General features: G+C 43.2%; 1 protein-coding gene across 2 annotated transcripts in view; it reads right to left on the reverse strand.

Moving 5' to 3' along the window:
* The window catches only part of FADS1 (fatty acid desaturase 1), a 36641-nt gene that overhangs the window by 6450 nt on the left and 3839 nt on the right, over positions 1 to 26352 (reverse strand). Inside the window, exons 1-9 of one of the 2 annotated variants that reach the window (XM_033928427.1) lie at positions 24416 to 24540; positions 21294 to 21404; positions 19195 to 19392; positions 18141 to 18242; positions 12940 to 13068; positions 7375 to 7435; positions 5849 to 5925; positions 2780 to 2877; positions 1388 to 1484 (exon numbers count right to left, since the gene is read on the reverse strand). In XM_033928427.1, coding sequence (XP_033784318.1) covers positions 1388 to 1484; positions 2780 to 2877; positions 5849 to 5925; positions 7375 to 7435; positions 12940 to 13068; positions 18141 to 18242; positions 19195 to 19392; positions 21294 to 21395 — 864 coding nt within the window. In that variant the 5' untranslated portion in view covers positions 21396 to 21404; positions 24416 to 24540. Of the gene's footprint in view, positions 1 to 1387; positions 1485 to 2779; positions 2878 to 5848; positions 5926 to 7374; positions 7436 to 12939; positions 13069 to 18140; positions 18243 to 19194; positions 19393 to 21293; positions 21405 to 24415; positions 24541 to 26352 lie in introns of those variants that run through there. The other variant, XM_033928425.1, reaches the window with a different exon arrangement.

Consider the following 26352-nt stretch of genomic DNA (forward strand, 5'->3'; position numbering starts at 1 on the left):
TGTTTTCCTTTTTTTTTTTATTTGATGTTTTAAAAAACATATCCTACAATTCTATGCAGATTACAAATTATTTGGGCACTCAAGCATTTTTCCCTAACTGTCCCAGTGGGCTCCCGCTCTATCTAATGTACCAGGGGCAATGGGGATTAAGTGAAGTGCCCAGGGTCACAAGGAGCAGTGCGGGATTTGAACCCACTACCTCAGGGTGCCGAGGCTGTAGCACTAATCACTGGACAACTGCCTAGAACTATGATTAGGAGCTGGGTAATAACACAAGTATAGGAAGTAAATCAGGTAATGAGTATAAACTAACCTGGTCGTGCATGTGCAAGACCGGAGGGCTAGGACTTCGATAGGAAGGCAGGACTTAAATGGGAAACCAAGGTGGCAAGGGAGCCCCTTCTGATGATTCAGACAGGTCTTGACCTGTTTTGGGCCGCCGCGGGAGCGGACTGCTGGGCGGGATGGACCTGTGGTCTGACCCGGCGGAGGCACTGCTTATGTTCTTATGTTCTTATAACACTTTTTTTTTTTTTTTTTAATAAATCTTTATTCATTTTAAATCTTTCAACAAGTGTACAATAAAACCATCATCTTGAAACTCTACAATCTCTCAAGAAAAAGATTATATCCCACCCCACCCTCCCAAAACTTATATTCAAATATAATATATATCATAAATGGATATTTTAATAAATTTAAGGATGTGTGAGGGCCATTAATAAGGTATTATAATGAATAATCAGTATAACACATTTTTTAATAAACATAAACCTCTTCGCCTGAGACTTCGGGATAAACTAGCACACAGATTGTAACTTCCTCACATTCTGTATGTTCAACTGACCCTCTCCATGTGCTTGCTTCACGAGTCTGCTAATCCAGAACAATTGAACTAAATGCATTTCACTGTAGCAATATTGTCTTACCCCCCTCTTCCATGAAACTGCGTGCGCGGAGAGCCGCGCTGCTCCCGACGCTCAAAGGAACTCAATGAGCGTCGGTGGCAGTGCAGGCCATTCAGTGCGGCTCTTTGTGCTCTCTCTGCGCTGAAAACCACTAGCGTGGTTTCGTAGAAGAGGGGGTTAGTCTTCTGTACCCCGTTTGTTATCATATATGTTACCGTGTTACCCATTCTGAGTTTTCTGAAGCAGACAGAAAATAAATCAACATAAATCAATCAATCGCTTAGATATCTTTTTTTGATGAGCGGCGTATCAAATAAACGTGAACTGTGAGAAGTAGTAGAGAGTCCCCTCTAATAAACAGCATAGGTTTGTCACTCATCCAGGCAGTGGTCCTTCTTCACCTGAGTCACAGCGCACAAATACCCTTTGCAACACCACCCTGAGAAACAACACTGAGTAACAAAATAGCCCCCCAGTACCTGTGCAGACACCCAGTCCTTGTTCTGGTCATAGTAAACATTCATCGGAATATGGTTCATTTGCGTAACCCACACAAACCAGTTACTCTCCAGGAATCTGCCCAGTGAAACACACACGCACATGTATCAATTACGTTGCAAGAATTTGTGCAGTGGAATAACAGATACAGAATAACCAGAAGAAAGGAGGATGCAAAAAAAAGAGAAGAAATTTGATCCGCCGAATGAAAAGGTACCAAAAGTGGATGTGAACTGCATAATCCTACAAAATTCAGCCTCGGGTATAGACAAATGATGTCTTTTAAAAATGAGAAATATTTATCAATAAATAAAAGTATGCTTTTCAGAAAAATGCACTTTAAAAATAGCAAACATAGCATCTATGAGGCTGATACTCATATCGCAAGAGTTAGCAAGGCTGACTCGATGAATCTGGAAATTCAATGCCAGTTTGTATCCAGTGACCAGCAATTAATTTCTGGACTATTTTTAGCTGCTAACAAACCGTAGCGTATTTGTGGTTTTTCGACATTCACCCCCGCGAATATCGGGGGAGTATTGTATATTGACCAACAATCAGGTACTCTGAAGTATTTTCCCTATCTGTCCTGGCAGCCTCACAATCTAACTGTGGTACCTGGGGCAGTATTAAGTGACTTGCCCAGATCGCAAAGAGGAGCAGGCTGGGTAGAGCTCACAGCCTCAGGGTGGTGAGGCAGCCATTCTAACCAGCAGGCCACACCTCCACTCCACCACTAAGCCACGCCTCCACCTCTATCTGGCTATTCAACGAATATTGACAGTAATCAGCTATGTCGCACAAATAGCTGGTGACTGGGTTAGCTGCTAAGTGCTAATATTCAGCAGCCATCTTGTGTTGAATAATAGCGTTTCGCCAGCTAAATGCTATTTAACCCGCCAGGAGCGATTCCTAGCCAGTTAAATAGCGCCGAATATCGGGAAATATATCTCTGCATAGACCCTTTCTACCTACACTACGAGGGGGTGCGTAAAAGTTCCCAGCCCACAATTCTGAGCCTTATTTTGCCACGGTAGCTGAAAAGAGCGTTATCGTGGGTCAATTTGCAGAAATGAAATTCGACGTTTTGACATTGTTTCAGATCATCGATTGAACCATATCTGCGTCAGTCTCTTCTTGGTTGGGCCGAGAACTTTTCAGGACCCCCCCTTGTATAGTACACAAAAGTGAAAGTTGCCCAAATTTCTCTTTCCAGACTTTTGTAGCCTTTATTTCTGTTATTTGTGTCTCCTCTTTCGGTACCTTTTCACTCAGGTCACAAATACAGCCATTGACCAAGATGCACTTGGAGGGGACCTATAGAATCCCAGGTAACAGGAAGGATGCGAGAGTTGTGTCAGTGCCAGCCTTACCTGACCAACAGAAAGAGTCCCAAAAAACCTTGGAGTCCTAGGAAGGGCACATATGTGAAATAGAGCCGAAAGTAGAAGGTCAGCATCCAGGCCAGGTCCTTTCACAGAGAAGAAGAGCAAACTCATTTTGATATATGGCTAATGTGACCATTAATTTTTTTCATCAAAAGAGCACATCTATTAATTGTCAGTCCCGCCCCTGATCCCAGCCCCGCCCCAATCCCACCCTAGCTCCACCCCAACCCCACCCTAGCCCCGCCCCCAATCCCACCCTAGCTCCACCCCAACTAACTTAACAAATACTAAGCAAACCCCACAAAATTTCTGTTTAGCCTCTCAGGGCTCCTTTTACTAAGGTGCGCTAGAGGGTTTAGCGCGTGCGCTAGACGCTGACACCTCCATACAGCTTGCGTTAGTATTTTCCGTGTAGTGCGGGGTGTGACCAGCCAGGTATCCTCCCTGCCCAGGTCCCAGTTAGGACAAAAGAAAATGGAGGAGAAAAGAAATCCCGGAGAGGAATTGGGAAGGGACAGGTAGTTTCTGAGCTTGATAATTACATTGACCACCGGGGGAGCTCAAGAGGCCCTTGGAACACTGCCAGGGCTGACACTGCAGGGCGTCGCCCCAAGATATTTAAACCTGGTGCAGAGAACAGGAAAGGAAGCCAGCTAGGGAGAAGCTTTAAGCCCTTTTTCCCTAGAGAGCCCAGGGAGCCAAGCAGGTGCAACAAGCCTATTCCTATGGAGGTGATAGAGGCTGGCCAGGCTGAGGAATTAAATTTTCCAGAAGAACAGGACATGGAATTGGAAGAAAGCCTGACAGAGTTTGCTCCTGTGATTGTTGAGCCTATGCAGGTGAACTTGACTTCCACCTTCAAACAGTGAATGTTGTTTGTGCTTATGAACTGTTTGAGAGACTATTTTTTTGAATACAAGCTAAGGAGTGATTGTATTTTGGGGAGAGGTTTTTGCATACATCCTGGGTGGGAATTTTTGAAAGTCTATTTAAGGACTTTGTTTTGGCAAAACCTAGCACTCTCCTGACCTGGCAGTGAATGGAACTGGCCAGAGGCTTGTGAGGACTTTTAAGGCACTTGTGCTGAATGTATGCTATGAACTATTCTTGATTTGGGTTTTTGAAACTGTCTGCTTGGGAGCAGACAACCCTAGGACTGGAAGGGGGAACAATCAAACCCTCTGCCACAACTGAAAAGAAACATTGCTGAGCAAGTTAATGACTTTATTTGGGACTGTTATTTTTGGCTGGTTGTGGTTTGCTACTTTTTTTTGGTGTGTTTTTTTATAAAGAACATTCTGATAAGTTTGGCATCCATTTTTGAAAGTCTACTTACCTAGAGGATAAAAAGAAATAAAAGCTGATATTATTTTGATATTGAAAAGTAATTGTGCTGACTTTTGCTTTCTGGTTTTCTTTTCTCTTGGGTTCCTGTCTGAAATCCGGTCCTGCAGGGTGGCTCCAGTCCGGGCCACACGTCGGGGTGTTATTTTGTGGGCTATCCACTGAGTGTGCTATTAAACACTGGTTTTGGAGTTACAGTGGGCCACAGGGGTTTGCGCACGCTAAAAACGCCAGCGCGCCTTAGTAAAAGGAGTCTTCAAATTCATCTTATTTTATATACCAATTTACATAAACCATTCAAAATATAATTCACTGACGCAGAGGACTTAAAAAGACACTGAGTTTTTTTCTCCATTTTTTATGCTCAATTAAAAAGATTTAAACTACCTTCTGCCTTTAAGTCCTCTGCGTGGTGAATTATTTTGGTTTATTTACACTGGAAAACAACAAACAGACTGCAGACAATGTACAAGATGCAGGTGTTGTTTATTAGTAAATGCAGTAACATATACAACCTTATAGCCAACCAAGGGACCCGACACGGTCCGTGTTTCGGATGACACGCCTTCCTCAGGGGTCCATGGTGGTTAAGGTATAAAGCAAACTGCGTAAAAGATAACAAACACGCCAATCACGATCAAATGGGGTCAAGCAAGTCTTTACCATTGTGTAAGACTTGCTTGACCCCATTTGATCGTGATTGGCGTGTGTTTGTTATCTTTTACGCAGTTTGCTTTATACCTTAACCACCATGGACCCCTGAGGAAGGCGTGTCATCCGAAACACGGACCGTGTCGGGTCCCTTGGTTGGCTATAAGGTTGTATATGTTACTGCATTTACTAATAACGCCTGCATCTTGTACATTGTCTGCAGTCTGTTTGTTGTTTTCTGGTTGCTGTTGTTTACTGCAGACTACGTTGGATTTTCTTTCTCCCTTAGGTTTATTTACACTGGTCATTTTCCTACATTCAAGCTTGTAGTTCATAGTTTTATCTTATTTTCTATCCCTTATCTCAATCTCTTGTCCCACCTCTTTCCCTTCTTGTCTCTTTTGCTCATCTTTTCCTCCTCTCCTTTTCACCCCATATCTCCATTCTTGCCGATTCTGATTCTTGCACCCTCCCTATCTCTCATGCATCCATTTGTGACTCCTCTCCCTATCCCCACGCGGCATCTCTTCACCTCTGGTTCTCCTTTCTCCATTCTCCTCCATCACAGATGTAAATAAATTGGGGCACTGAGGCCTGTCATTTAGGAGATTTATTGTCTCTTAGTAACTACATCTAATAAAGGGTAGTTCAGGTCATAAAGTGAACCACACAACTCCCATTGTGATATCACCATACTACAGTCTACCAGCTGAAGACTCAAAGGGACAACTGGTTCAATGTTTCCACAAATGCCACAAACATTTTGATGAATTTTTGCTGTGCCACACTTTCATCACAGTGACTTTGGAATAACCTACAGTACTCAGTGTTATGGCATCAACTGCTCTCCAACCAGACTGGTTTATTTTACAGAAAGTTGTCCGACAAGAGCCCTGTAAATTGTGACATGTTTGATGGCAAAAAGTGGTATCAAACCCTTGTATTTATATATCGCTCTAGTCATGTCTTTAGTGCTCAAGTTATACCAGCCACATTAAGTCATCGTTTTCTGTTGCTTCTCGAACGCAGTGACTTCTGGGTAATGTTTAGCATACTTACCACCCACTGCTTGCGCTGGATTGCAAAGTAGAAGATGTACCACTGGAAGTAAACAGGCAGAAGAGCTGGTGGTCCAACTACAGCAATAAAAAGAGGTACAAAGGTCTTAACCACTTCATCCCTGTAGCTTTGCTCTCATTTCTGTGGACATTACCACTTCTTTAGCGTCACTTTCTTTCCTCCAGTTGTCCCCTTAGTTAGGGGCGCCATCTTGATGGGGGTGCCAGCACCTCTCCTCCTCCTCACGCACCTTCACTTCCAACTCACAGGTGTCAAAGGCGGACTTCGAGGGCCGCAATCCAGCCGGGTTTTCAGGATTCCCCCAATGAATATGCATGAGATCTATTAGCATACAGTGAAAGTAGGGCATGCAAATAGATCTCATGCATATTCATTGTATAAATACTTTTTGAGATAGAATTTAGTTAATTGTACCCTGCTTTGTAGTGTTGGTATGCATATTCATTGGGGAAATCCTGAAAATCTGACTGGATCGTGGCCCTCGAGGACCGACTTTGACACCCCTAGAGCCTCTGCTTGCATCGGCGCTCCCTTGGTCTGATCAAGAATGGCTATTCTTATGTTTTTATGATGTCGAGTGTGACATTTTACATTGAATACAACTAGGGAAGCATTTTGATGAAGTCCATTTTTAAAATATGTTTTACTCAAACATACCTCTATTCAAGTTTATTATAAACATGTTCACAAAAGAAGACTGATCATGGGATAATTACCGTATTTTTCGTTCTACAAGACACACCCGTCCATAAGATGCACCCCCCCCCCCCCCGTAGAGGAGGAAAAACCAAGCCCGAAGCAGCCCACCCGCAGCCTGAAGCAGCCAGCCTGAAGCCACCCACAGCCAAAGAAGCTGCCCGCAACCCTCCCGGTACCTTTTTAAAAGTTGCGGTGGTCCAGCGCGCTCTCCTGCTGGATTTGGTAGCAGAGTGACACAGGAACACAACCTTTGCGCTTCCTGCCTGGTCCCACACCACTCAGTGATTGGCTGAGGTCAGTTCTCATTCTCTCACCAGTCCGAGCTCATTAGTTGTCATCCAGCCCCTTTCTTATTTTTCTTTCCTGTTACCCGGTTTCCTCATTCCCTCCTTTCATCTGTTCATTTCTAATGTCTCTCAAACCTTTTCCACCATCTCCAGCTCCTTTCCCTTTCCCATAACCTCCCTTCCTCATTCTTAATCTTCTCTCTTTACACAATTTTCCCTTCTTACCCCCCCTTTCCTCCATTCTGATCCCTTAGCTCTCACTACTTTGCTCCCTCTTTCCTTCCTCTCTCTATTCTCCCTCTCTCCCTGCACTATGAGCTCTCTTATATGGGTCTATATAGTGTTATGTATGCCTTGCGGCACTTTAATAATAATAATAACTTATTTCTTGTATACCGCTATATCAGAAGTTCGAAGCAGTTCACAAGAAAAATAACATACAGTCAATATCTAAAATACAGAATAAAAACAGAAATTATAAATTGTAATAATGGTAGTGCTGCAGACCAGGATACTTACTTAAGAAGAAATATTTGTGCTGATGATTATAGGGCATATATTTTTTCTTCTGGCCTCCAAGCTGCAAAGAAGGGAGTAACAGAATTAGCAATCTGTTTGGGTAAAGAGAGAGACATTCTCTCATTATCTCCCCATTGACAGAAATGCCTTGGAAGAAAAAAGGATTAGCAGTACGTATCATGAGGTATTTACTTTCCCCTACTTCTAAAACAGTGGTCTCCAACTCAAACCCTTTGCAAGGTACTTGGAGGGCGTCAGAAAAAATAGTTAATGTCTTATTAAAGCAATGACAACTCTTTATAGTTTATAAATCTTTCCTTTTGGCTAAGACATAATAATAATATTTCCAGTTAGAGCTAAAGAGACATATGATCAAGAAACTGTTTTATTTTACTTTTGTGATTGTGATAAAAATACCAAGGCCTCAAAATAGTATCTGGCGAGCCGCGAGTTTGAGACCACTGATATAAAATGAAGTAGAGTAACATTTCTTACAAAGAAGGATACTTAAGCACAGCACAGAAGGTGTCCTGTCTACTAAAGATTGCCTATGTTTCATCTGTTCTGGCAAATGCTATTAGAACACATAACTTAAGAAGAACACATTAATATTCAACAAGCAAACCAGATAAGGATGTCTCAGTATGAAGAGAATGACTGCCAAGCACTGATAACTCCTATCTCACTAATAGAGCTTCAGATCATATGTAGAGATTCTGCCGGAGTAGAACTGTTAGACAAAGCAGTTCACCTTGAAATGCATGCATACAGGGACACTATGCCCACAGATAAGAACAAAGGGGAGATAAGAACTTGGTTTATTGCAAAAGTTGTGTACTGGTAACCCAGTTTTCCAGCAAGCCTGTGAACTCTGCTCTATGTCTATGGTGAAAGATGATTTTTTTTTTTAATAATGGATTGAAAAATATGAAAAGGTTTGTCCTTATTCAGAAGCCTGATATAATACTGCAAGACCAGTAGCAGTTACTGATGCCATTTTGAAGATGGTGAAAGCAAGGGTAAGAATAATTGGAGATCGATCCTGCCTGGACTTCCACAGGGTAGGTAGGTGACTCAGGAACAAGAGATAGGACCTCTGAAGGAGCCTTTAGGTGGGAGGACACTTCTGGGAGGGGGGATATCTTGAGGGGAAGGATCCTTGACTTGGGAGATCCTTTAAAAGGGAGCTGTACATTCGGCAGATGCTTCAGGAAAGGGTTTGTGATTGGGGTTGAGCTTGGGACTGGCCTCATTAAGATGCAGTTCAGAAGCATTGGGCCTCAGGTTTGTAGCCTGATCCTCCCAAAATAGTAGAATAACTCTGCTTACATGGTGGCTCACAAACAGTATTGAGATCATCAAGCTGCATGTCTCACTGTGACATCATCAAGCTGCATGTCTCACTGTGACATCATCAAGCTGGCATGTCTTCTGCCTCACAGCCTGCAACCAGCATAATATTTGAGAACATGAAATTAGATGAGAAGTGGAGAGGATGAACCAGGTGCCTTAACTTGGTGGCTTCTTTCAGTCAGGGGAGAGGTTTCCTACCCTGACAGCTTGAGATATGCTGAACTGCAGCCGATTTGGCATGCTTCGGGCACTCCGTTACGGAGCCGCAAGCACACCAAACTGCACCTAAACAGAACAGTATAATCCAATTAGAATTGCTATGCTTTTATGGCTGATTCTGTAGCACAGCGGTTAGCATGAAGGTTGGGGTGTGGGCCTGGTCTGAGTTTGACTCCCTCATGTCCTTCAGCTGACAAAATATTCATTTTAATAAAAATGACAAGCTACAGACCAATCACATCTAATTTTCATCTCAAACAGCACAACATTAGCAACAATAATAATAATAATAATAACTTTATTTTTGTATACCGCAATACCACAAAACAGTTCAGAGCGGTTTACAGGAGAAGAGACTGTACATTTACAGCGAAGATGCAGAGTCTGATTAACCAGGGTAAAGTAACCAGTAACAGTAACAATTAAAATTAAAAAGTAAGATAGGTACTTAGAAATTCCCTTACTGTCTCGAAGGCTCACAATCTAACTAAAGTATCTGGAGAATAACAAAGAAGAGAAAAATAGAAACAATCTATTCCAAAAGTTGAGTTTGCATTTGATAAAAACATCAGTATTTGAATCCATGTCACATTTATTGAATCTTACTTGAGAGTCTGGCTTTTGGGATAATTTAAGCCATTGAGTTACCAGTCTTTTGTCTCAGCTAACTGTGAGATGATAGCTAAGCAAATTTTTATCTTAGCAGATCACTAAGCTATGATATGACAGGGGAGTCAGAGACACTGGAGTGGAAGGTGCTGTAGCTCAATGAGTAAAAGTACTATACTGATCTTCCAGAGGTTGTGAGTTCAACTCTCAGCCTGTCTTTTACTTGTGGCATTCTACTTTGCAGGTGCACTTTGATGATGTCACAATGAGGTCATCAATGTGCAGCTGCATACCTCCATTTGCAATGATCTAGAAGCCACATTCAGGTCTGTTCTGTGTTTTATTCCGTTTTTAAGCTTGGCCAATTGAAGTTATGTGCTTTCTGTTTGCTTTGAAGAATAAGCTCATTGTAGCAATGTTTCATGAGAAAGAGAGTGTTATTTAGAGCAAGGAATCGCTTCTGAAAACCTCTCCCAAATAACGTCTGTGGGATGCCCAGAGAAAGCTGATTGGATGACCTAAATAGCATGTATCGTGCTAAAGCCTTTCTGGAGCTTAAACCATGTCTATCTGAAGCCTATACAATGCTCAAAGTCCTATGCTTTACGTTTCTTATAGGAGCTAATGATACCATTGCTATACAAGTTTCAGAGTAGCACAGGAGTAAAGCTTCCCCCTTCCATGCTGGTATTTGCAGTTCAAGTACTTCTCAGTTAAACAGTAATATTATACTTCTCCTTTTAAACATGGCATACTTTATGATTTTTTTTGTTTTTATACTGTTGAAGTATACAATTCTGAAATAGTGAAGAAAAAGGATAAAACAGGAAAGTGAGATCTACCTTGTTCTGTCTTCTAGCAGAATTAACTGCCATTTACTACCTATAAGGAGTAGTATAATCAAATCAGAATTGCTATTATTGTATGGCTCATTGTCTAGCACAGCGGATTAGAGTGAAGGTTAGTGTGTAAGTTTGTCACATTTTTTCAATATGCACACTGATGTTCCCAGATCAACTCCCTTTTAAACATGGTATACTATGTTTTTATTATCCTTTTAATGATGGTATACTTTAGTTTTATTATGTTCAAGCTTACAGTCCTGAAATAATGATAACAAATCAGTAAAAAAACATTTTTATATATAACATCATAGGGACGTCTATCTGACGTCTAAATGAGGAAAAAGTGGATTTTTGAAAACGAATACCAGACGTCTATCTGACGCCTAAGTAACGCTGATTGACACTTGTGCCACAAGGCCGTCTAAAGCACGCCTAAAACTAGATGTAGTTTATAGAATTGAAGTCTTAATCTCCAAGATATGCACAACAATAAAAGATGAAGAAGTGTTAACAACCTCTATTCTCCAGGAACCATACCTAAGTAATCAGAGGTTGGAATGAGACAAAAGCCACTGAAAGTCCCAGGCAATTATTCTCTTTAATCCCATCAGGGATCTACCCAAGTAGGAAACATGTGTCCAGCCAAACCAAATGACATCTGTCAGCTCATCCTTGCATTGCTAGCTGTCAGCATTTTCTGTTGGCCTTACCAATGTCAGCAAAGGCCTATGGGAGATCATATCAGTTATATCTGACCTTGGGGCATGTCAGTGCAGATAGCCTCAGAATGCCTAAAATACATCTAAAGTATCAGTGATTAAAAGTAACAAAAGACCTTGGAACAGTCCTGAGGTGCTAAGATATGCTAATGTCTGATGCTTAAGATGGACAGCTAATCCCAGCTGCAAGGTCTGGCACAGATAGTTATAGTTAATCAGAAACCACTGTCAGATTGACCCTGGAAATTAACAGTAACTCCAGTCTGTGAGGGACAGTTTCTCTCTCGTTTATTTTCCAGTCTGTCATGTCCCACTCACTTTATTCACCATTGTTTCAAAAAGTTTACAAAAGATAGTGGTACTTAACATCAATAGATTCTAGTTTTAGAACAAGTCTCAAACTTATAAATATGGGAGGTTAAAATTCTTTCACTCTCTCTCTTTCTCTGGAACCTGGACCCTGGCTAACTCCTACTCCCTGAAGCCTGGACCAACACCCCCTCCCTCCCTCAATATTCCATCTTGTGGCACATTCTCCTTGTTTAAAGATCCCTACATTTAGATCTAAAATTTTTGCTCTGTAAAATGAAATTTTAGTTCTTCCTTAAATGCTCTAAGTATATTTTCTTAAATATTATACAGTACTGGTTTACAATATAGATAGAGCCATCCCCCAAATTAACATCTATTTATATTATTATTTTCTTTATAGTTGGATGTAAGGATTTACATCAGATCTCAGCAAGTGTAAGCCTTTGTGCCCAGAGTTGGGCATGGGAATCCACACTAAGGACCAAATTCAGTAACCAGTACCTATTTCGGAGGCGCCCAACTACATAGACGCCTATCCAAATAGAATAACACGCTCGATTAAGCTTTTTAATCAGCACTGATTGAAAGATAGGCGCCGATCAAGAAAGCGCGATTCCGCAAGAAGGCGCCTCCAAAAATTTAGGCGGCCTTCAAAAAAATTGGCGCTATGCACGTTAGGTGTGGGCGTGACTATATGTTAGGCGCCTTCATACAGAATCACTGCTCTTAAGCGTGCTTGAGCGCCTAACTTGTAGTTGTGCCTAGAGCTGGCCTATTTAATGGATGCCTCCAACATAGATGCCGCTCATCGTGATTTACTAAACAGCACCCAATTTTACTATATCGGAGCCTAACTTTTGGGCGCTTCATAGAGAATTTGCCCTTAAGTGCTATTCTATAAAGGTTGCTTAGCATTAAGCGACCTTTATAGATCTTAACAGCATCTAACTCAGGGTGCCATTTACTGAGTCTGGCTCTTGATATCCAAGTTTCAGTGTGTCATCAAAAGTGGACACTGAGTCTTCAATGATGATGTTGCCATAGCAGTGCTGTCAAACCAAAGATAAAACAAGCATACCTAAAAGTGAGCTGGCTTGGAAAACAATCCAGTGGGTCATTTTTAGCCCACCTCAAACTAAGTGGGGATTTCTTTCCAGATTGTTTGGGAAGGTCAGAACAGGCTGGAATGGAGAAGCACGCTAATTGTTAGTGCAGTAGACATAGGACCTGGGGGAACTTAGTTTGGTTTCCACAGCAGGTCCTTGTGACCCTGGGCAGGTCACTTAATCCTCCATTGTCCCAGGTACAAAACTTAAATTATGAGCCCACTAGGGATAAAGAAAGTACCTGCATATAATGCGTGCAAACCGCTTTGACTGTACTACAGAAAGGCGGTATATCAAATCCATGATTCTGCTCCATTAGCCTTGCCTCTCTAGATAATCCTCTGCAAATGAAATTTGGGATGTCTATTACATCGTGTATATATTTACAGGAGCCCCACTCACCTCTACTGATAGCTTCTTCCCTAGTGTGAAGAAGAGGGGGTGCATACCGACATCAGGGTCTTTGCGGACACAGTTGGGCTTGGCGTGGTGTTGGAAATGAAGGTGATTCCACCAGCTGGCTGGTGCACCCTGATAAGAGAAAACCAAGAGACAACCAACCATAAACCTCTTCCAGTACCCAGAGCCCCAGAGAACAACTTACATATTTAGAAGCAGTGGGACTTTTTCAAGATAGTGTAGGGCAGCTGGTAATCTAGCTATCAAGGTGTCTGCATAGATTCCCATTGCCGTTACCTTATCAAATTTGATTTTACCTTTTGTCTGACCTCAGAAATGGCAGGCAGAGTAATATCTGACGAGTTCATTTTGACTTCTTCCAGAAAGAGGTAGAAACTAGGAGTGACATACTATAATCAGAAGAAGGAACTGGTTGTAGAAAGAAACTCCCCTGACTAAAAAACTGTTAAAACCCTGTCTTAGGGTCATGATCCTCCCAAGCCTCCGATCCAAGTTGCAAGGAGAGGGCCTTCACACCTATGCCATAGCTTTATAGCCCAGATGTTACAAAGATTACTGCTGTGCTACTCAAGCCAGTTCAATAAAGTTAAGGAGTACCCAGCTAGGTATCAAAGAGCAAAAACCCCAGTGGCTTGCAGAGGAAACCAGGAACCCTCACTACCTTCTTGAGTTACTGAGGAGAAGGAGAGAATGGTCTATTTATGTAGCAAACTTTTAGGAAGTCAGTCAAATCTCTTTGATACATTTCTCTGACTCCAATTGTGCCTTGATGTACTCTATACAGGCCCGGGGAATTCTCTCTGCCACATTACTGATGACATCATCAGTGACACGGCAGAGGGAATTTACTGGCAGACAAGGCCGAAGCACACTGTTTAGAGTGCTGCCGGCCCGATGCTGAATTGGAGGGAGGTACCGGTTTTTTGGGCTCGCTTGCGGTCGGCGGTTCAGATGGGAGGGAAGGATGGCTGCGCGGCGGCAAGGGGTGGCGGCATTCTGCTGCACAAGGGATGGTAGGGAGGGAAAAATAGAAGCTGGGCAAGGGTTCGGATTCACGGGGATGGGAGGGAGGGGAGGAAAGAAGCTGCACATGTGTGGGAGAGAAAGGAAAGAGGAAAAACTGGAGTGAAGGAGAGGAAGGAAGAGATGATCATGTCCATACCCCGAAAATAAGACCTAGTGTGTTTTTTGAGCCCAAAATTAATATGACACTCTTATTTTCAGGGAATCATGGTAATTATCCAGATATTCAGTGCCGCTATTTCGATAACATAAGATCATAAGAATTGCTGCTGCTGGGTCAGACCAGTGGTCCATCGTGCCCAGCAGTCCGCTCCCGCGGTGGCCCTTAGGTAAAGGACCAGCACCCTAACTGAGACTAGCCCTATCTGTGTACGTTCCGGTTCAGCAGAAACTTGTCTAACTTTGTCTTGAATCCCTGGAGGGTATTTTCCCCTATAACAGCCTCTGGAAGAGCATTCCAGTTTCCCACCACTCTCTGGGTGAAAAAGAACAGGTTTGTACTGAATCTATTCCATTTTAACTTTAAAGAGTGCCTTCTCGTTCTCCCTACCTTGGAGAGGGTGAACAACCTGTCTTTTCTACTAAGTCTATTCCTGTCATTATCTTGAATGTTTCAATCATGTCTCCTCTCAGTCTCCTCTTTTCAAGGGAGAAGAGGCCCAGTTTCTCTAATCTCTTGCTGTACGACAACTCCTCCAGCCCCTTAACCATTTTAGTCGCTCTTCTCTGGACCCTTTCGAGTAGTACCATGTCCTTCTTCAAGTATGACGACCAGTGCTGGACGCAGTATTCCAGGTGGAAGTCGCACCATGGCCTGGTACAGCGGCATGATAACCTTCTCTGATCTGTTCGTGATCCCCTTCTTAATCATTCCAAGCATTCTGTTTGCCCTTTTTGCCGCCGCCGCACATTGCACGGACGGCTTCATCGACTTGTCAACCAGTACTCCCAAGTCTCTTTCCTGGGGGGTCTCTCCGAGTACTGCACCAGACATCCTGTATTCGTGTACAAGATTTTTGTTACTGACGTGCATCACCTTACACTTATCCACGTTAAACTTCATTTGCCATGTCGCAGCCCATTTCTTGAGCATGTTTATGTCCTGTTGCAGGTCATTGCAATCCTCCTGCGTCTTCACTACTCATATCATCTGCAAATTTAATCACCTTGCTCGTCGTTCCAATTTCCAGGTCGTTTATAAATATGTTGAAGAGCACAGGCCCAAGCACCGAACTCTGCGGCACTCCACTGGTGACGCTTTTCCAGTCTGAGTATTTTCCATTTACCCCCACTCTGTTTTCTATCCGCCAACCAGTTTTTGATCCACTTGAGTATTTCACCCTCAATCCCATGGCTCACAATTTTTCGAAGTAGTCGTTCATGTGGGACCTTGTCAAATGCCTTCTGAAAATCCAGATGTATAATGTCAACCGGGTCACCTTTGTCTATCTGCCTGTTAACTCCCTCAAAGAAGTGCAGCAAGTTCGTCAAGCAAGATCTTCTTTTACTGAAGCCGTGCTGGCTGGCGTCTGTCAAGGTGGTCAACGATGCGGCCAAGAAAGAAAAACTGCTATGCTAAATAATCTGGATGGTTATCCCAATAGCAATATAGAATATTGCTATTATCTGAATAACTTCGGCAGTCAGCAGCATGCCTGGGTTTTCAGCACTGCTGACTGGATAGAGTGACTGGCCCTGAATATGTTTAATTGTCATGATTGCTGATTTAAAAAAATGTCAGCCACACACTTCAAATATCGGCCCATTTGAGTTTTAATACAGTAAACCCTCGATTATCCGGAATTCAGATTTAACGGACAAAATATTTGGCACCGGGCACTTCCAAGAATTGAAGTTCGGGCATGCGCACTGCCAGAAAATATACAACGATAAAAAATGCTGGCGAAAATAATACAACAGAAGAAGCTCTATTAGAGTGACTTCGGACCCTGAGTTGCAGCGATATTATTCTCATTTCTGCAATTTTAGAGAAATTATAATTAATAAACAACAATGTTCCAAAAGGCAAATGACATTAGAAACGTTTTTCGGCCAATAAGAAAAAAAACACCCCAACCTGACTCATCATCAACTGCAATACAGTAAATTAGTTTTTCTTATGATGTTTTATAAATAAATTTTACTTTTACAATATGTATTTGCTTTATTACAGTATTTTACACTGAGTATTTCTTAACTCAGTGTAAACGAAAAATGCGCTTATATCGCCATCATTTTCAGGACATTCAGATTTTCCGGACAATTGCGTTTAACGGACACCCCTCCCCCCCTGAGCAGTCCGTTAAATCGAGGGTTTACTGTATTCTGATTATTGATCTTTGTTTCTGAAAAGTCAAGAAAACTAACAACCATTACCCTGATTGATTCATTCATTTTGGATTTAGCTCACACCTTTTCCAGGAGAGCTACATTCAAATAAACTAAGAACAACTTATATTGTGAAACCTGCGTCCAACATTGGTCTCCCAACCTAAAGAAGGATATAAAACTGCTGGAGAGGGTGCAGAGACGAGCAACGAAACTAGCCAAAGCTATGGAGAAACTGGAATACGAGGATCAACTTAAGAGACTGGGATTGTTCTCCCTTGAGAAAAGGAGACTGCGAGGGGATATGATCGAGACCTTCAAAATACTGAAAGGAATCGACAAAACAGAGCAGAAAAAACTATTTACATTGTCCAAATTTGACACAGACAAGAGGACACGGAATGAAGCTAAGGGGGGACAAGTTCAGGACTAATTTCAGGAAGTTCTGCTTTACTCAGAGAGTGGTGGACACCTGGAATGCCCTCCCAGAGGAGGTTATTGCAGAATCGACCGTCCTAGGATTCAAAAGCATACTAGATGCACATCTCCTTACGAGAGGCATAGAAGGATATGGGTGACTAAAAATTACACCTGGCAGGGTCTCCGCGTTTGCGGATCGCCGGACTAGATGGACCGAAGGTCTAATCCGGAGACGGCGCTTCTTATGTTCTTATGTGTTTCTTTACTAGTTCAGTAAAAAGAAAAAGATTTCAATAAACCTCATCACACAGAGCTGTCAAAGCATAATGAATTCATGCAAACTTATCCAAATCCTACTGACAAGTGCAGAGCATGAACACAGCCCTGACATCAGCAGCCCACAAAAAGGCTTTCATGTAGTTATGTCTTTTATCAGATCCTGAAAGCAAAATACATATGCTTTTCACTTGAAATGTATACATATGTTTCTGTGACTTCCCAAAACATACATTCTTGCAGGCAAAGCTGGAAACTTGTGTCCTTTCATTAAAAAACAAGCTAAGTACAAGGTCTGTATCCTCTACTCTGCATATACCACCCATTTTCAGGCAATTTGTGGTTTTCAGAAAGACATGAAAGCTCAAGTGTCCTTACTGAAGTCAAACAAGCCATGCCTTTGAAGTCTGTCAGGCTTCAATGAGGGACATTTTCAATCAGACATATAAGCCAGAGAATGATTTCCTCATTCTTTCGACACTTAAAATTGTGTCTAATAAACTGTGTTCAGAAACAAAGTACCCTTGTTTTAAGACTCTAAGATCGTCTGCTAAAAATCTTCTATCTATTCCGTCTCTGAAGTCTATCAACACAATGAGGTCTACCATTTTCTCTGTCAGCGCTCCATCTCTTTGGAATAATATTCCGGCCCACTTACGGGAAGAATCAATTCTTCACCATTTTAAGACAAAGTTAAAAACATTTCTTTTCCTTTATGCTTTCGAGACCTAAAGGTCCTTTTCAGGGCTACATAGTTTTATTTTATTTTTTTGCCACCCTTCCTTTTGGTTTTTCCCCTAAATGTTTTGCTTTCTACTTGATCATTGTAGTTCTTGCCCTTTTTCCTTTTGTTCCTGTTTGTTTTTATAACTATTATTGTTTTTAATAATGTGCTGTGATTTTAAATATGTTTCTTATGACACTGTACACCGCCTAGAAGGCTGATTGAGCAGTATATGAAATCTTAAATAAACTTGAAACTTGGCAGACATTGTTCCTTGTATCTAGGAAAGACAATCGGACAATAGTGTTATGGGGCTGCCCTCTGCGAGACAGTTCTTCAATATAGCCCCAGAAGGGCCCTGTGTTTGTATCCCATGATACCACTAGTTCTATTTCCAGGAAGTAGTTCTTACCTTCAGGTGTCCAATCACAAACTTGTGCACCAAGTGATTCCACTTTGATTTGTTAAAGACAGAAAGGTGGCCAAAATCATGCTGCAGCCAGCCAGCCTGGGCCTGGGAAGGAGAAAAGATTATGACTTAAGGCATGGTAGTGGGGACTTCTCATTATGATTACATAGTGCATGGTTGCAGAAAAAGACCATCTGGTCTGTCCAGTCTGCCAAAAGGAATATTTCCCATCTGCCAGCTACAAGATATTTTGCCATCCACGACAGTTGTTTTTTTTTTTTTGTTTTCCCCCTTTCTACATCACCTTCCTGGGTAAAAGAAAATCCCCCAATCCACAGTTAATTCCCTCCAGCATCCCACCTCTCCCACAGCTCAGCAAAGGGCTCTATAATAATCTAAATACCTAGAGGAGATGCTTGGGGAGGCCAAGCCTTCCCCAAAACTTGGCTAACAGAAAGCAGAAGAAGCTGGTTCACGAAGTACCGACAGTTAACAGGAAGGCATTCGGACAGCAACAGAAGCAGAAGCCGAGTGGTCCTGGCTCCTGCAATGACAAGGAAGGGGAGGCATAGAGAGGAACGTACAAAAGGGTGTTTGGGGGAGGGGACGGAGGGGTACAGTAAGTGGAGAGAGCAAGGGAAAGAAGAAGACGGACCAGGGCCACCAGCCTCCCCTCCATTCCTCTGCTTCAGCCTCCCTCATACAAGAGTCACCAGTTGTGTGAGTTAGCCAGTCACCTGACAACACAGGACTGCATTTCTTCTAGGACTTCTAGTTAATTGCAAATGCCAGGTACGCCCAGCTGTCAATCCATTGTACTGCTACAATGTTTTTACAAATCTTTTATATTATTCTCTTTGCTTCCTGCTTGCCCCACCTTTGGCATTAAAAGCTCCTCTATGCATAGCCAAGGCCCTCCTCCTGTTCTAGCTACACCACATAATGTGTGAGAGGGCACTCTACATTTCCACTACCCCGTTCAATCCCTCATCCCTGGGTGTCTGCCCTCATTGATTTGAACATGTGTGATAGAACAATATCCCATGAAAAATGTTACCTGGACAGTACAAAGCAGAACAGCAGTGATTAAGTAAGGTACCAAGGAGGCTCCAAAATACCATATGGTAAGCCAGGCAGCCAGATCCAGCAACAGGATATGAAAGAGAATGCCAAAGAAGAACAGATGGTTTGGCTTCATGAGTCCCATCTTCTCAACCACTGTTCGCAGCTCCCGGAACTCCTTAGTCAGCGATGCCTGCAAAAGATCAGAATCCAACTTTCTCTCTGCCACTGTCACTTCTCAAGGGTCACTAAACTCCAGCATTGCAGAAGCTCCAGGAATTAAAGACAACCTCTAGGATTCTGTTTCAAGCAATTCTGGAGAAAACATCTAGGGAGTTCTTAATAAAATAATCAGTGAATTCGATTTATCAGATTCTTAGCTACTCGTTAGTTTAACACAGTCCTGAACAGAGGAGTCGGCTCTGTGGGTGCTGTAGTGGAGTGGAACTGGTAGATGTGATTCTCTTGTTTACTCTTTCCAACAATACTAGGACTAGGGGGCATGCGATGAAGCTACTAAGTAGTAGATTTAAAATAAATTGGAGAAAATATTTCTTCCCACAACGTGTAATTAAACTCTGGAATTTGTTACTGGAGAATGTGGTGAAATCAGTTAGCTTAGCAGGTTTTAAAAAGGTTTGGATAATTTCTGGGAGAAAAAAGTCCATAGGCCATTATTGAGATGGCTTGGGGAAATCCACAGCTTCTCCCTACAACTTGGGATCTAGCTAGGTACTTGGGACCTAGGTTGGCCACTGTTGGAAACAGGATACCAGGCTTGATGTCAATTCTGTCATTGGAGAGGAAGTTCAGGGCTAGCCAGGCAATGACTGGCTGGCCTGGAACTTCCTCTCCGACATCAGAATTGACGTCGGGGGGGGGGGGGAGGCTGGTGGGCCCATGCTTCTACTGTCCTGTTTATGGTGTCGGGAAGCAGGGAGAACGCAAAGGCAACACGAGTCTATCACGGAGCCCTGGATGGGCTCCGCTATCGAATCGCATTGCTTTCGTGACCTACTGGTCGATCGCGATCGACCTTTTGGGCCCCCCCTGTTCTACGACATGCCCTCTTACCACTTCTCCCGCCCCAAGCATTCCAGTGAAAATACAAAAGGGCAGAAACTTTTTGAAGAACCCTGGTATAAGAAAAGTGAGGCGTATACACAAATCCACAAATATATAAACGAGATTAAATAAATACTGTTCGATATTCAGTACTATTTAACCAGCAAGCAAAGGCTTCTGTCTGGTTAAACAGCATTTAGCTAACTAAGTGCTAATATTAGCAGCTAGCCTGGTCACCGGCTATGTCATGTGGCACAGCCAGTTAGCGCCAATATTCATTGGCTGACCGGCTAGGTTTAGCGGCAAGACAGACCTGTATAAATAGCAGGTTTATCTTTGGCTGCTATAACTTAGTTGGCCAGCCATGAATATCGACTTAAGCGGCTATGTCGAAAGCAGCTTTAAAAATATCGGGCAGAGAGTGAGCTGCCCTCAGCAGCCTCCTACTAGTTTATAGTATAACTCTAAGATGGTTAAACCTTAGCACACCAATGCACACACAGAAAGTCCCTACTCCAAACTGCTCCCTTTCCCTTCTCACTGCAACTGCTTTCTGTCTCTCTTTATACTGTTCTCAGGCTGAAAAACCTCAGAATCTTTCAAAAGAGCCAATAGCTCTCTGCTCTTGGCAGTGGGAGGAGTCCACACAGTGTGTATGATAGCCTCCCTGTAGTAAAATCTGGACCCCTAGACCCGTCCTCAGGCCCATCCAGTTCCACCCATTCCCACCCCAGTCTCGCCCCCCAATCTCGTCCCAACTCCACCCCAGCCCCGTCCTCCGCTGCCTGCTCTCATTCGGCAGGAGGAAATCTGCCCACGTGCAGATTTACTCCTGCCCAACGCAATTTAGAGGAGGCTTTTCAAAACCCAGACAAGGAGGACATGTCCGGGGAAATCCGAACCCTAGGAATCCCCTCTCCTCACATTTGTTTGGTTTGGGGCATTTTATCTTTCAATTGCCCCTTATTTTTGCTGCCTGACTGCATAATAACTTGCATTCCCTTTAAGAAGAGAAAATGGGATGCTCACGTTTTTAGCAGGCTCAATGCTGGGCTGGTCAGGAGCCAGCTCCCCAATCAGTAGTGAGTTCATATGCTTGCGCACCAAGACCTTGTCAATATGGAACGCCATAAAGGGATCCTGGAACACAGTGATTAGTTTTTTTAAATAATTTGTTCATTTATTTTGCAGAAATTACATACAAGTTATACACATAAGAACATAAGAATTGCCGCTGCTGGGTCAGACTGGTGGTTCATCGTGCCCAGTAGTCCGCTCACGCGGCGGCCCTCTAGTCTAAGACCAGCACCCTAACTGAGACTAGTCCTACCAGCGCACGTTCTTGTTCAGCAGAAACTTGTCTAACTTTGTCTTGAATCCTTGGAGGTTGTTTACCCCTATAACAGCCTCCGGAAGAATGTTCCAGCTTTCTACCACTCTCTGGGTGAAGAAGAACTTCCTTACGTTTGTACGGAATCTGTCCCCTTTCAACTTTAGAGAGTGCCCTCTTGTTCTCCCTACCTTGGAGAGGGTGAACAACCTGTCCTTATCTACTAAGTCTATCCCCTTCAGTACCTTGAATGTTTAGTGCACGATATCTACTGCGCGCTTAAAGGCATAGCGCACCTTTATATAAGAGGGGGGAGGTTTGACATGCTAAGCTGCCATCCCATGTTTTGTCATACAATGTTCGTCACACCATATCATGTTTATCATGTTATGTTTTACCATGCCTGTTATGTATAGTATGTAAATCTGTACCCCCATTCTGAGCTCTCCTGGGAGGACGGGATATAAAACCAAATTGATTGATTGGTAGTATATCAAAGAAACTGAATATTGAACAATATTCCTGCACCAGTCCTACTGAGGAACAGGAATTGGGGGGGGGGGGGGGAACGGAAGATGTTGTTTTATTATTAAAGGTAATTGAGTGATTTCTGGAGACAGATTTAAAGCTTGGGGTTTTGGAAGGAGCCCTTTTGCGTGTTCTTGCCCCTCATCACCGCCAATCAAGTGGAGAAAACTTCATCCAGGGCTACACAAATCATGGGCTGTATCCGTAGAAGTTTTGTCAGCCGTAAGCCCGAGGTCATAATGCCGTTGTACAGATCCATGGTGAGACCCCATCTGGAATACTGTGTACAATTCTGGAGGCCGCATTATCAAAAAGATGTGCGGAGAGTTGAGTCGGTTCAGCGAATGGCCACCAGGATGGTCTCAGGTCTCAAGGATCTCCCGTATGAGGAACGGCTGGGTAAATTGCAGCTATACTCACTCGAGGAACGCAGAGAGAGGGGAGACATGATCGAGATGTTCAAATATGTCACAGGCCGTATCGAGGTGGAAGAGGATCTCTTTTTCCTTAAAGGACCCACGGCAACATGAGGGCATCCGTTGAAAATCAGGGGTGGGAAATTTCATGGCGACACCAGAAAATATTTCTTCACCGAAAGGGTGGTTGATCGCTGGAATAATCTTCCACAACAGGTAATTGAGGCCAGCAGTGTGCCAGATTTTAAGAAAAGATGGGATTGGCATGTGGGATCTCTTCATGGAGGTAGTTAGGGCCATTAGTGTGGACAGACTAGATGGGCCTTGGCCCTTTTCTGCCAGATTTTAAGAGAAAATGGGATACTCACGTGGGATCTTTAAGGGAGTAAATTCAGGGGAGGGGATACTTGGAATGGGCAGACTTGGTGGGCTATAGCCCTTTTCTGCTGCTTGTTTCTATGTTTCTATGTAATTGGTTAGCGTACCTTATGAAAGACGGGGGCTAACGTCACTTCCAGCGTTAGGTATGCCCACAGTGGCATTAAGCATCCTAAAACACCTACAGTGGTGGCTATTCTGGCACTGATTTTTTTAGGTGCCAGTCGGCTGCTCTAAACGGCAATTCTTAATTAACTTAAGCGCCGTTTGTAGAATTTCCCCCAAGGGCTCATGCATTAATCCTGCGCTAATCATTTGGTGCGGAGCAATGGAGCTGCGCTAACCGGTCAAGAAAGAAGAAGCCCATTGGCTGCCAATTAATCCAAGAATTTCTTTCAAAACCTCTCTCATAACATTTAAAACAATTCCTACTGCCCCAATTTATTGATAACTATCTTATCCCGTATGACCCACCCCGCAGTCTGAGATCATCTAATGGTAAATGGTTGACGGTCGAAGCCCCTCAACTTTGGAACACCCTACCAGCTCTTGTTCGAGTAGAAGCTAATCTCGAACATTTCAAAAGCCTACTCAAGAGTCATTTATTTCAAGAAGCTTTTAACATTTCATTTAAATTTTACAGCATCCTTTTTAAACTCCCTTAAGCAGCAATGAGCCCTATCCTTTTGGTTTTTTCCTTATTTGTCTTTCGTGTATTTCTAACTCTATTTCCTTTTGTCTCCCGTCTGTCTGTCTCATTTATCCCTTTTTATATGCCAATTATTAGTTGATGTTTCTTTGTAATTGCTTTCTTTTTGTAAGTGTTAATGGTATTTTTATTATGTTCATGCTCTTTTTTTATATATATATTGTAAACTTGCTTAGAAATTAGATAAGCGATTAAATCAAATTTTAATAAAACCTTGAAACCTTGCTCTGCCCCCCTCCCCCCACATGTCCCCGGTGCTAGAAAAGAAATTCTATTTTTTTCAGTGTGCGGGAAGCCTGCACCAATCCCAAAGCTACTGTGGGACTCCGTGCCCCACAGTAATACTTTTTACGCTGTGGTAAGCAAGCATTCGCGCTTACGACAGCTTAGCGAAAGGGCCCCATAAAACCCAAATACAACCACGCTGTCAAAGTGATAAACACCAAACTATTCAAAGCATAAAACTAGAAGAAAACATCCTGATTTCTTACTGTAAACACATTTCATTGTAACAAGAAACAAAAGCATTTTTATTACTGATCTTGTAGCCCAAATCTAAACCTCCAACTTAATACAAAGAATAAAAAGTCTATGTTTATCTAAAGAGGAGAACAAGCTGAGGATTCTGCAGATCCGAACAGCCATATGTGTCCCGGTTTATCAGGAGAGGAGGAGGAGCAAGCAGACGGCAGGAGAGCAGTGGTACGACAAGGCTGCTCCAATCAGACGGCTGCTTCCTCCAAAGCCCACTTAGTGCCCCACCCCTCCCACCTCCGTGCCCAGACTTTACCTTTCAGAAACCTCAGAGCAGAGCACAAAGAGCCAAGGTTATTTTGGGCTCCTCATCAATAGAGCACTTTCTCCTCTGCAGACTCTCAGTTGCAGCAGGGTCAGGAGTGCCAGCTTTCTCTTGGTTTTCATTCACTGTTTGGGGGGGGGGGAGGGAGGGAGGGGCTCTTGCATAGTGGAGTTTGGGTAGAGAACATATAAGAACACAAGAATAGCCTGTTTCCAGCAATGGCCAATCAGGTCACAAGTCCTTGGCAGAATCCTAAACAGCACCTACATTCCATGCTACTGATCCTAGGGAAAGCAATGGCTTCCCCCATTTCTTCGTTATTTATTATCATTATCCTGTCCTTAGGGGGGTTTTTATGATTGTTATAATGAAGAATTAACAGCCACAGGTATAAAACTGACTCTAGCTCTTACCCCCTCTTTCACAAAGGTGCGTTAAACGCTGATGCATGCATGTTATCCTATGGACGTATTAGCGGTTAGCGCCCGTGTCGATTTAGCGCGCACAAAGTCCTCACTAAAACGCTTAGCGCGCCTTTGTGAAAGAGGGCCTACGAGTTCTCTATGTTTCAAGGTCAGCTTGCTATTTCTCTCTTCACCTTCAAAAGGCAAAAGCTAGTACGGACTCCCCACAAACTTTCTGCGGCTGGTCTAGTGTAGAGAGTTGCGCGGGGACAGAAATCCCACCCATTCCCGCCAGGATCCTCTCCGTCCCCACCCATCCACACATCTCCGTCCCCATAAAAAGCAGCAATTACTTCTGACAGGATCATCAATTCCACAGTTTCTTTTGTTTTTGTGCTGCTGTTTTCCTTGTGGAATCTCTTTGGTGGAACCCATTTTTTGTTTTCTGTTCAGGTAATTAACTTATAAACCTCTTTTACTAAGGCTGACTTGTCCATTATATTATATGGACGAACCCTGCTTCCAAAGCCTTCCATCCCCGTGGGAGTCCCATGGGCTAGAGGGGGGTCCCCGTGGGAGTCCCTTGGACCAGAGGGGGGTCCCGTGGGGGCCAGAGGGGGAATTCCCGCAGGACCCGCGGGATACAGAACTCCTCTACCCTGCTAACAGACAGCTCTAGCGACACACAACCGCAGAGCAGGCCAAGACTTTTAAAGATGCCTCCCACACACCACCGTCATAACGGCCGACATTAGTGGGCGGGACTAACCAGAAACCGCGGGACCCGTCAAAAGTATACACCAAACTATATCTGAAACCAATCAATTTCGTTGTTCAACCCCCATGAGGAATAGAGTGTGCCAACTGAATACGAACCGATATTCCTGCCGTAATAAATACCGAGAAACATTCCCAGTAACTTTTTTGGCTTTCAACAGCACAGTATATTTAACCTCCTCAATTGTGTGGCCTGACTCCAACCAATGACTGACCACGGGGACAGTGTGACGCTGACACCGAATGTTGCTAAGTGCTCAGCAATACTCTTCTCGTGTGACCGATATAAAATCTACCACAAGAGCACCCAATGCAATAAACAACTGCCTAAGAAGTACAGTCAGTACCTTTCCTTACAAAGAACTTTTTACCCCCTGATCTCGGGATTTCCACATGGTCGGTGCCCAGCACATGCTGACAATAAATGCAATGACCACATCTCGTTGAACATTTAAAATATCTTGGGAAAAAAACAACCCACACAATCTTTTCAAAAGCAAGCGTTTCCAGGTCAGCAATATGCTGTCTGCCAGTTAAATCAAGAGCAACAATGGTCAGTGCAAAGATCCCAAGGTCTGCTTCTTTTGTGTTCCTTTTTCCTTTGCACAGATGCCAAGTAACGAACAGGCTGCCAGAGTCAATACATCAGGCTCCATCTCTAGCAGTATTCAAAATCCAAGCTAAAAGCCCACTCCTACCAGAAACTCCCCAACCTTGAGATGTTCTGTCTGTCTGTCTGTCCAAATT

The sequence above is a fragment of the Geotrypetes seraphini genome, chromosome 19 (assembly GCF_902459505.1).
Source record: "Geotrypetes seraphini chromosome 19, aGeoSer1.1, whole genome shotgun sequence".
NCBI lineage: Eukaryota > Metazoa > Chordata > Amphibia > Gymnophiona > Dermophiidae > Geotrypetes > Geotrypetes seraphini.